The sequence below is a fragment of the Podarcis melisellensis genome (genome assembly GCF_964234715.1).
Source record: "Podarcis melisellensis genome assembly, chromosome: 2".
Classification (NCBI taxonomy): Eukaryota; Metazoa; Chordata; class Lepidosauria; order Squamata; family Lacertidae; genus Podarcis; species Podarcis melisellensis.
This window is the reverse complement of record NC_138529.1, coordinates 29,621,393-29,632,140: the sequence shown is the minus strand read 5'-3', so window position 1 is coordinate 29,632,140 and position 10,748 is coordinate 29,621,393. Positions and strand designations below refer to the sequence as shown.

The window sequence follows — 10,748 nt, the reverse complement described above, 5'->3', positions numbered from 1 at the left end:
CTTTGTAGAAGACGAGGGGGAAAGCACCACCGTGAAAGAGCTCTCTCAACCTAAACCCCTCTTCCCTCATTGGTGCAGTGTAGTCACTGAGGCTAGAAAACTGTGTCAGCAGCAGCTAGTTCCCTGCAGCAAAAGCGGGGCTTTTGTCCAGTCTCTTGGCTAGATCTAGATGCTGTTCCTGAAAGAAGCAAAATTCCCGTAACGATAAAAATTTGGCACAAGCCAGGAACTGTACCGCACATCGTGAGAAAGTAAGGTACCGTACTGATTTAATGTGTGCAGTTGGACGGCATGTTTGGCACATGCATAGCTGAATTGACTGGCATCACCCCAGTGCTGATGTGTGCAGGCTGAGTTCAAGTGTCAGAGCACCTGCCACAAATTTCCCATGATTTCTTAACCACTTTATCTTAAAGGGTTAAGCTGTTCTTGAGCTCTCTTTCCTCAGTCTGGCCAGCCTATTCTGTTTCCAAGTTTCCACCGCACCTCTACCACAGGCTTCTGCTCATCCACATTTGATGCAGCTGGGGTGTGAACTGGGAGAAACTCAGTCGCAAGACGATGGAGTCTGTTCTGAAATGAGGGTGGTGGTGGAATGACCCAGCTTTAAGGCCTGTATTTGCCTTTTGAGGCGATCTGGGTAATGCTTTTAAAAAACGTGTCACTCTGGACATGTGTCGAGTAAATTTATTCAGGTTTCCTTCCCATTCCATCGGAGACTCTTGATCTCTAAAGGAGCTGTGTGGATGTGTGTGTGTTTGGCTAAACCTACTGCATAAGAACGTAGAACGCCCCTTCGATCTCCATATAACTGTCTATCCAGATAGCCAACATTTGCTGAATGTATTTGGGTTGCAACTACTTTCACACAGTGTTTTTTTTGTTTTGTTTTTAATGTAAGGAAAGGTAAAGGTAAAGGGACCCCTGACCATTAGGTCCAGTCGTGGCCAACTCTGGGGTTGCAGCGCTCATCTTGCTTTACTGGCCGGGGGAGCCAGCGTACAGCTTCCGGGTCATGTGGCCAGCATGACTAAGCAGCTTCTGGCGAACCAGAGCAGCACACGGAAACGCCGTTTACCTTCCCGCCGGAGTGGTACCTATTTATCTACTTGCACTTTGATGTGCTTTCAAACTGCTAAGTTGGCAGGAGCAGGGACCGAGCAACGGGAGCTCACCCTGTTGCGGGGATTCGAACCGCTGACGTTCTAATCGGCAAGTCCTAGGCTCTGTGGTTTAACCCACAGCACCGTCCCCATCCCAATGGAAGGAAACTTATGGTCAATTTACTAACACACCCTGCTTCTGAAGTCAGTGCCGGACACAACGTGGCATGAGAAGAAGCGTGTTTCAAGCACCCCAGTTTTCTCCTACGAAATGTTTTGAGAGTATGCTGCTGCCTCTTTCCCTTTCTGTGTTTCCAGATCTGGACTCCTCAATCAAGCACCATTGCTAACTCCGTTACAGGGGCAAACCCAGTCTAGTTGGCCATTGTTGTTAGGCAATCATATGGCATCCTTGCCCAGATTATCCTGGAAATGGTTAGGATTGGAAAAGTGTGTCAGCGCTACAAGCCGATTTGTTCCTGGGGCAAATGGAGAGCCCATCCAGGCTAGGGCTGGAGTTGAGATTGAGGTAGTGGCAGACAGTGGGAAAAGGGATGCATGGTGGCTTTCAGCTCCTATTGCAAATTTGGGACATATGTCCCCGTCAACCCGTGTGAAAAACCTAGTCCTGAACAAGGAGCCTGGGAGAGTGGAGCAACTGGGGAGAAACTAGTTTATTTAGGGGCTGCAATAAACATGTCCCATCTCAGTGACCCGGCTCTCAGTAATTCACATCAGCAACATTTACTCTTTCTTCCATGTATTTTTAGCGATGCTATGACATTAAGGAAAAGGATAGGTCTGTGGTCACAAAACAAGGGCCTTTTCCCGAGATCTCTCCCAGGGGAGTCACCATGTTCCCTTTCCCCCTTTTCCCTGGCCCTGTGACTTAGCCTGCCTGTGCTGTTTCTGCCTCCCAGGCCCGAGAATCACCATGAGAAATACAGCAAGCGGCCCAGAGGGTCAGAATGCGTGCGATGCTGCGATCCTCCCGAGCGCATTTCAGCATACCCCATGTACCAGCCCATGCCTCAGATCAACGTTACCATCCTGAAAGGTAAGGGACACCAACTCTACCCCAGGATGCTGTATTCAGATGCCAAGCCTTTGCTCATAGCATCCCACACATTGGGAGACATTCAATGGTCCTCTTCAGGCGTTCAAAGGCACAAATTGGGGATGGATGGATTGGGCATGCCTGCTCTACTTCTGACAGGAAGGTCTGAAGAGGCTTCTAAGTAAACTTGGCTGAATGTGTTTTGAACCCCCGAGCTTCCAATCAAGGGGAGCTTTCTAAGCGCATCTGGCCAAATGCACTTAGACATTTCCTCCGGACCTTCCAGCTCAGGGTAGGAATGGGCACACCCCATAAGCCCAAGGACAGATGCTCCCATCCTGTGTCTGAACATAGCCATAGTGTCTCCTGCCAGTTCCTTCTCTGGGTCCCATTCCTATTACTGCAGATGCGGGAGAGAGCCGGGAGAGGAACAGGCAGAGGAAGCTGCAGCTGCCATGTTGCCTGATGAAACAGAGAACTTCAAGGCACATGGTGGATCTCCAGGCTGTGCCCTGGCAGCCATCTGTTCCACATAGGGGCAGGATCACAGCATTCTCCATTGGTCTCTTATCTTATTTCTGTTTTCAGAAATGCCCTCTGGCCTAAGCAAAACCGTATGCATGGAGCAGGCAGTTTTGAGCTGCCGTGGAGTGGAGTTCCAAAAGCTGCAGCGAGTTTGATTTTTCAGTGTCCTCAGGCTCTGGTTATAAGGGGTGGGGCGGTTGCCTTTGGATGAAATGCTGGGTTCTTTAGATTCCAGAGGGGCCGGTTGGGAAGAAACTGTATAAGCTAAATAAATTTCCTGGCCTGGAGGAGCTGTTATCATAATTTTATCCAAGCTCTTTTCTTAAAGAAGGCCAAGTGACACCACCAAATTAGTCTTGAGTCAAGCCCAGGACTCCAGAGGTTGTGTTAGGACATGGCCTGATTTCCCGGGAAGAATATGAAAGATGGAGAAATTGTGTCATCAGAGGCGGCCTCTCTGTTGCTGAACCTCTACCCTCCCAATACATTTTAGAGATGGCTGTAGCTGAGTGTGTGTGTGTGTGTGTGTGTGTAACATGCATATTTGACAATATTTAAGACCCAGAGGAGGTAGATTTATGTTCTTACCCATAGCTAAGGTTCCGTTCCTTAATTAACTTAATTAAAAAAAACAATTTTATTGACTCATAATTAAATCAATAAAATTAATTAAGACATTTCAATATTTCACTTCACTACAATTACATTCTTGTCTCATACGTTTTGCAAAGGAGAAACCTCCGATTTTGCCTGAAGATATGCTTCTGGTAAAATTAAATTCCATTTAATACAGAAGAAGATTTGCCAAGCGATAAGTTTTTGAGATGGGCAGACACCAATCTAGTGCCTACCCTGGCAGCAAGGAGAATTTTCCCACACATTTGGACCCACTCTGAAAACTGGGGAACTGAGGGCATCATTTGTGGTAAAATTCTCCTCACCACAAGGGTGGACATGATATGCCACTGCATAAACACAATGCATTTAGCGCATTTAGACTAGATGACCCTTGGGGTCCTTTCTAACTTTACATTTCTATGATTCTATGCTCCCCCCAAGAATCATGGAAACCGTAGTTTGTTACGAGTGTTGAGAATTGTAGCTCTGTGAGGAGAACTACAGTTCCCTGGCTTCTTTGGTGGAGGGAGTGTAATGTGCTTTAAATGTGAGATGATGATGTTTATGCAGCCAACAAGTGATTGTTCTGTTTTGACTGGACCATTCCCCTTCTAGATTTCTCTCCCAAGCGTGGGTGGAATGATTATTCTATTTATTTGTACATTATATAAAAATGCATAAGTTGCTCCCTGGCCTGCCCATTGGATTGAATGTGGAGGCCAAGGTTGCCTACGTTGAAATGATGCTCATCTATGATCTCTTCACTACTCAGGTGAGAAAGGGGACCGTGGTGAACGTGGCCCCCAAGGGAAGCTGGGCAAGGCTGGTTCTACGGGAAGCAGGGGCCAGGCGGGCCTCAAGGGGCAGAAGGGGAACATAGGGGCCCCGGGGGAGCGGGCCAAGACCAACTATGCTGCCTTTTCAGTGGGCCGAAGAAAACCCTTGCACAGCAACGACTACTACCAGACTCTTGTCTTTGACACCGAGTACGTGAACCTCTATGGACACTTCAACATGTTCATGGGCAAGTTCTACTGCTATGTGCCCGGCATCTACTTCTTCAGTCTCAATGTGCACACCTGGAACCAGAAGGAAACCTACCTGCACATAATGCACAATGGGGCTGAGGCGGCCATCTTGTACGCCCAGGCCAGCGACCGAAGCATCATGCAGAGCCAGAGCCTCATGCTGGAGCTGCAGGACCAGGATGAAATCTGGGTGAGGCTCTTCAAGGGTGAGCGCGACAATGCCGTCTTCAGCGATGAATACGATACATATGTTATTTTCAGCGGGTACTTAATCAAACCCAACTCTGAGCCTTGAATCTGCTGACAGATGGAGAAAATACGGCCAATAACACCACCTGGCTCTAACCTTGTAGTGTTTCTCTACTTGCTGATTTCTAACCCTACTTATCTGCCATAACCCAACCTTGACCTCTGATATGACCTTTATCCTCATCAAACAATCACCCCACTTTCCCTGGACAAGGTTTTTCCCCTGCTTCAAACCTCTGGTCCTTCTCTCTTCCCTCTGCCCGCAAGTCTTAAGCCTTAAGTTGGCGTCAATATTCCCAGTCAGATCGTCACACTAATCTAACTTCTGCTCTTATGGGACTAACTCCCCATGCACAATCATTCCCTCTGCTCTAAGACTGGGACTCACACCCTCCTAGATAATAATGACACTTCTTCTATACAAGTGTCCTTAGACTAATTTTCTTATTTTATTCTTGCTTTGCCATTCTCAGCCTTTGAAAACACATGTCCTGCTAGAATCCTCCCTTGCCCCTCCACAAAATATTTAAAACAGGATTGCACAATTTCTGTTCACGCTGACCTCAAGGCTTGGTCGTTTCTGTACTGTGTTCATTATCAAGAGGAATTAAAATTTAAAAAAGAAAGAAGGGGAAACAAACAGCAGTAATATGCAGATAATACGAATAATACCAGTAGAACACAGTTCCCATTGTAGATACAGTGACTATCAGAAGAGGAATGTTAAACATATAAGATGATAGAAGCCTTCCAGATGCCCAAGGAGGTATCCACTTTGAATTGGTGCTTATATGAAATAACCAGGGCAGTGAAGACCTCAGACCACTGTGCAATAGACAGCATGTATTTATCCTTCTGGACTTGAAGCAAAACTCACTTTTGTTGCCTGGTTCAGTCATTCTTAGGAAGATAGGAATCTCTCTTATATGAAGTCAGACAACTGGTCAGTCTAGTTCATTGCTACCTACACTGACTGGAAGCAGCTCTCCAGAATTTCAGGAAGACATCTCTCCACGACCTTCCCAGAGATGCTTGAGACTGAACCTGGGATCTGCAACCAAAGCAGCTGCTCCACCACTACTGGATCTCACTACTAGATCCCAGCTGGGCAAGGACCTTATCTATTGTCCATTGTTTATGCCCATTGTGGGGAAACCTCTGGTTTGTGGGCCCAGAATCTCAGAACTGTAGAGTTGGGACCATGAGGAACACCTAGTCCAACCCCACGCAGTGCAGGAATCTTCTCAAACCTATGGCCCTATGAGATTAAGTGTCTCAAGCTCTGCCAACTGAGCTATCCCTAATGAGTTGTTCCGAATGGCCCACAAGGCTGTTTATTGACAAACAATTAAAAAAATATATTTTTGATGTCACCTGTTAATCAGGCCCCTTCTATTTGCTGTTGACCTCTGATGTTTAGGCTGTCAGTTTCATTTCAGATTTTAAGTCTCAAGAGTTTTCCGCAATGCAACTGTGCCTCCTTCCATGCTTCCTCTTCCCGGACCTTATCAATATCCTTAATCTGCTCTCTCCTTCCACCTCCTCCCTTGTTATCTGTAAATCCCTCCTTCTCTAACCTTGGCAAATATTCTTCTCTTTACTCAGCGTGACACACATTAGTGCCTGAACGCCCAGCCCTATTCACTGAGCCAGTTTGGAATACATGGTGTGGTTTGCTGCAAAGGGCACTCGCCCTTTTCTTCCTGGAAATATGGGAGCAGGAGGTGCCAATCCATTCAGATGCTTCCTGTCTATACATTTGCCCGTTTCTGGACTGCATTCTGCAAACAGCTTAGCACCAAGGCAGCAGCATTTCACCAAGTTCTATCTTCCATACCCCAAGCTGCCGTCTCAGTTCCTTGGCATGAGGTTAGCCATACACCATGAGTGAAGTGAGCAGAGTTCAATGGTTTACTGAACAAGGCTCTGTTGGTATCCAAGCTTCCCTGCTGGACAGGGAAGGCCTGCAATGTCTGGCCTGCCTCTACTGCCAGCATCATTGTTCCAGGCAGGCACAGTAAAATAAGAAACCTGTCCCTGTAGAACAAAACAGGGAGAAAGCTATACAATTGTTTAGCATTGAGCACCATAGGGTCCTGTTAGCCGTGCATTTATTTTTGAGGAGTCTTTCCAAGCTGAACAAATCCTCCTGTTCCTGCTGCATTCTACTGCCACCAAACACTCCTGTGAGCAGTTGGGCCAGAGCACATCTTTCATAGTGATGTGAAGGTCCGGGGGGTGGGGTGGAAAACTGCAACAGCAAACAGGTTTCCCACCAATTTTCTATACATGTACACACACCCGTTCACATCAGGACCTGGAGAGGTCATTAGAGGGCTTGACCCCTTTACCCACTGCAGCAGACCCAATCCAGATCAGGGTCCCTGCTGCTATTTGCATTGGAAGGGAAACTTCCATGGATTCAAAATGGTGAAAGCAATTGCAGTTTCTGTGTCTGGCAGCCCCCATCATTTTTGCTAGGCCTGACAGGAAGTTGCTATACCCTGCAGGCATCCAGACCCAGAGTCTCTTGGCTAGCTCTGCTGATTAGGCCTTCAACTTGGGGGATGTGCGTTTTACGCCATGTTTTACATTTTTGTGCCATGGAATTCACTAATTCTGCTTTTGCATTAAACCTACAGAAGCAACTAGAACAACTAAGCAATACCCTGGCAAACTTCCCTTTCAACTCTGCTCTTCCTCATGTAAGGAATTAAGCTTCCATTTTTACACAAGCACTCCACAACTCCTGGAAGGGCTGGTACCTTGTACCACAAGGGTATGGTTTTGCATATGAGGAAAGGAACCCCAAGGGTTTTAAATTATGAGCCCGTGACTCATAAATTTAAAGCACATACCCCCCAAAAAACAATCATGGGAACTTAGTTTTCCCCCTCAGCACTATAATTCCCAGCACCAAACTACAATTCCCAGAACTCTTTGGTTGAGGAAATGTGCTTTAAATGTATGGTGTGTATGCAGGCCTGCTGAGAACCACAGTTCCAAATGAATAAAAATCGCAACGATTCTCTTGTGAAATTCTCACACTAATTTCTTTTTGTTTTTGGTGCTCTTAAAACATGTGCAAGGAAGGTGTCCTCAGAACATTGTCAACATTGAATGTGTGTCTTTGTAATTTGGTAGCGTTAACTTCAGTATTTCTCTGGCACAAGAATTTGGACCTCCCAACTCACCCCTGTCTCCTCCATGCCTCGGCCTAGCCCTTGTTCAAACCAAACACACTGTCCAGAACACCCCTGCTGAACATGTGTGTGGTGAGGTCACATTCTTAGGGAATGGGAGTGGGGAGGCCAGGAGAGAAAGATGGGGGAGAGGTGGGGAAGGAACTGGCCACCAAGCGGATGTGCTAATACTATTATTGGCAGAAGTGGTGTGGAACCAGGAAAGGATGAAGTCACTTGCTTAGCAGCCAAGGGAAACATTCTGAGGGACAGGCCTTCATGGTCAGCTTCTGAGTCCCATGCCCAGAGTGGCACCTATTAACAAAGCACAGAGCTCACCCAGAATACCATGCTACTTCTGAGGGACAGCCTGGCTTTGCCATCATGGGCAGACAGCTTTGCTGACAAGTCTAGTGACACCATAACACACAGTTATTTCACGCACAGCATGCCTTTTCTCAATAGCTTCTCTGCTGAACAAAACAGGCTTGGCAAATGCTTATTTTGAGCCGGAACTCACCTAGGAACAGGATATTTTCATATCACTCATTAGTTGGGATTCATTTTTCTCTACAACCGTGGATAACCTGAAGGGAATAATACTTCTGAGCAGGCTCAGAGTGCATGCTCCTCTTAAGTCACCACAGCCAGCCTCCATAATTTTGGAAACCTGTGAAGTGCTTAGACTTTGTCAATCAGAGCTATGTCCCAGAATGCCACTTTCCACAAATTAAGCATGGTATCCTTCCCCCCACCAACTTCCGCCTTCTCCTCTGAGAGCCGGTTGCTCATATGTTGTGACAGCTTGGGCTGTGGCTTTATGTTTTTCATGCTCTCCCCTAACTCTGTGAATGCTACCAGACTGCACCCTGGACACCATATAGACAACTTCAATAGCATCATGGCAGGGATAAGCACTGCTTTGACTTCCCAGTTGTTTGTGCTGCATCCTCAGCTAGGAATGCCTTTGTAATCTCGTTCTGCCTGCCTTCAAAATAGCTCCCACCTAAGACCTAAATGTTAATGATCCCATTGGTAGCCATCAATTTAATCAAAGACCAATGGTTAACAATATGTATACACGCCTCCCAGAGAAGCCATGGATCCAAAATAAAAAAGGAACAAGCAAACAAGTAGAAGCTGTATATATTTTGCCCTTTTCTTCCTCTATTGTGATAAATGGTTGAACAATAAACATATCTATCTGTCTGTCTATCTGTCTTACATCCAGCTCCGCGAGGGGGAAAGAGCCAGTTTTATAGCACATATACAGAGGCTGCATTTCAAGAGTGGCTACTTGGAGCGTTTCAATGACCTGTTGCCCTTGCTGCTATTTTTTAAATGCCGCTCTGCTATCTCCTTGTCCTGCATGGATCAGAGTCCTCCCAGATCTACAAATGAGCACAAGTTCCATTGTCCCCAGAAGACGCCATGTCTTGTTTCATGTTTTGCCTGCTAGCAGACGGTGGCTTCAGAAAATGTGCAAGTTACACGAAAGTAGTTATCTGCTTCCACAAGGTGCTTTGCCTACCCAGGTGCACGCAGGTATAGGGGAGAGGGAAAAGCATGATGATGTCCATCACTTCAAGTACATGTTGAGAACTCACGGCAAATCATAGCTTCTAGGCACGCCTACACGGCATAAAACAAATCTCCATGCAGGTTTTATGTACGACAGTGTGCTCTGGGATTACATCTTTTTTGTATATCAGTATAGGGAATGTGTGGGACGTGGGTGGCACTGTGGGTTAAACCACAGAGCCTAGGACTTGCTGATCAGAAGGTCAGCGGTACGAATCCCTATGACGGGGTGAGCTCCCGTTGCTCGGCCCCTGTTCCTGCCAACCTAGCAGTTTGAAAGCACGTCAAAGTGCAAGTAGATAAATAGGTACCGCTCTGGCAGGAAGGTAAACGGTGTTTCCATGTGCTGCTCTGGTTCGCCAGAAGTGGCTTAGTCATGCTGGCCACATGACCTGGAAGCTGTACGCTAGCTCCCTCGGCCAATAAAGTGAGATGAGTGCCGGAACCCCAGAGTCGGTCATGACTGGACCTAATGGTCAGGAGTCCCTTTACCTTTATAGTGAATGTGACATGTGAGAAAAAGCATGAACGTTTGAAGCAACAGCTATGTGACCATCTCTTCTAATTAAAGCAGCTTGTTAGCCATTGAGGACTCCTTCAGGGATCACTCTTGGCACTTCTTCAGTCTTACGTAGTATTTTACAGGTCAGTAACCCCAGAAAAAAGAAGCTCTCTTTACTGTAAACACGTAATACCTATCCAAAAAAAGCAACAGGCCATAATTTTCATTATTTAAATGTAATGCAGCCAAGTTTTTAAAAAGTATTTTCAAACGGGAAATCTGCTAATTAACAAGGTACAAGCAGAATGCAGATTAGCTAGGGCTTGAATTTGAAGGGGCTGCAGAGGATGTTGTTATCTCCTAAGGCAACCAACCACAAGTGTAACGCAACTCAAGCTGTTAGGACACACACAGAGTTATGGTATTTGCCTCCAGGTCATATTTGACCGTGTTTAGTTTTCCTATAAAGACCCTCTTTCAACTTCCTCCACCCTGAAAGGAAGTCTCCATGGAGACTATTAAAAAATAAATAAGCTTCCCTCTGGGAACCATTGTTTGCATTTAAAGAGACCACGCCAACTCACATCAAGGCCTCCTCTTGAAAATATTTGTGAATCCAAAAGGTGGGGGTGGGGAATGGTGCTTTGAAAACCCCAATCCAAACAGCAGGGGGCTTCCAGCAGGAGACACGAGCACTTGAATATTCCAAGGCCTGGGGCCAAACTCTGCAGGAAACTATAGCATATGAAGGGGCAGCTTGAATGCATATCCTTAAAATGAATTTAAGGGAAGAACCCATCCATCAGATCTTTAGAGCAGTGTTTCCCAACCTTGTGCCTCCAGCTGTTTTTGGAATACAATTCCCATCATCCCTTGCCACTGGTCTTGCTAGTCAGGGATAAT

General features: G+C 46.4%; 1 protein-coding gene and 1 long non-coding RNA gene across 3 annotated transcripts in view; one reads left to right on the top strand and one right to left on the bottom strand.

Moving 5' to 3' along the window:
• The first annotated feature begins 1,625 nt into the window (after positions 1-1,625).
• Positions 1,626-8,975, top strand: C1QTNF1 (C1q and TNF related 1). Its single transcript, XM_081899933.1, has 2 exons — positions 1,626-2,160; positions 4,076-8,975. Exons 1-2 carry the CDS (start codon positions 2,118-2,120, stop codon positions 4,624-4,626), a joined length of 594 nt encoding a protein of 197 aa, XP_081756059.1. The 5' UTR covers positions 1,626-2,117; the 3' UTR covers positions 4,627-8,975.
• The window catches only part of LOC309363593, a 17,371-nt gene continuing 11,119 nt past the window's right edge, over positions 4,497-10,748 (bottom strand). The window contains exon 3 of one of the 2 annotated variants that reach the window (XR_014165451.1): positions 4,497-4,631. This is a non-coding gene — a long non-coding RNA (uncharacterized lncRNA). The remainder of the gene's footprint in view (positions 4,632-10,748) is intronic. The other variant, XR_014165452.1, reaches the window with a different exon arrangement.

What these genes read in the sequence shown, in the direction of transcription:
- C1QTNF1 (XM_081899933.1), top strand. Translation starts at nt 2,118, where the DNA reads ATGTACCAGCCCATGCCTCAGATCAACGTTACCATCCTGAAAG. An exon ending in CAACGTTACCATCCTGAAAG is followed by an intron (nt 2,161 to 4,075) that starts GTAAGGGACACC and finishes TTCACTACTCAG; the next exon opens with GTGAGAAAGGGGACCGTGGT.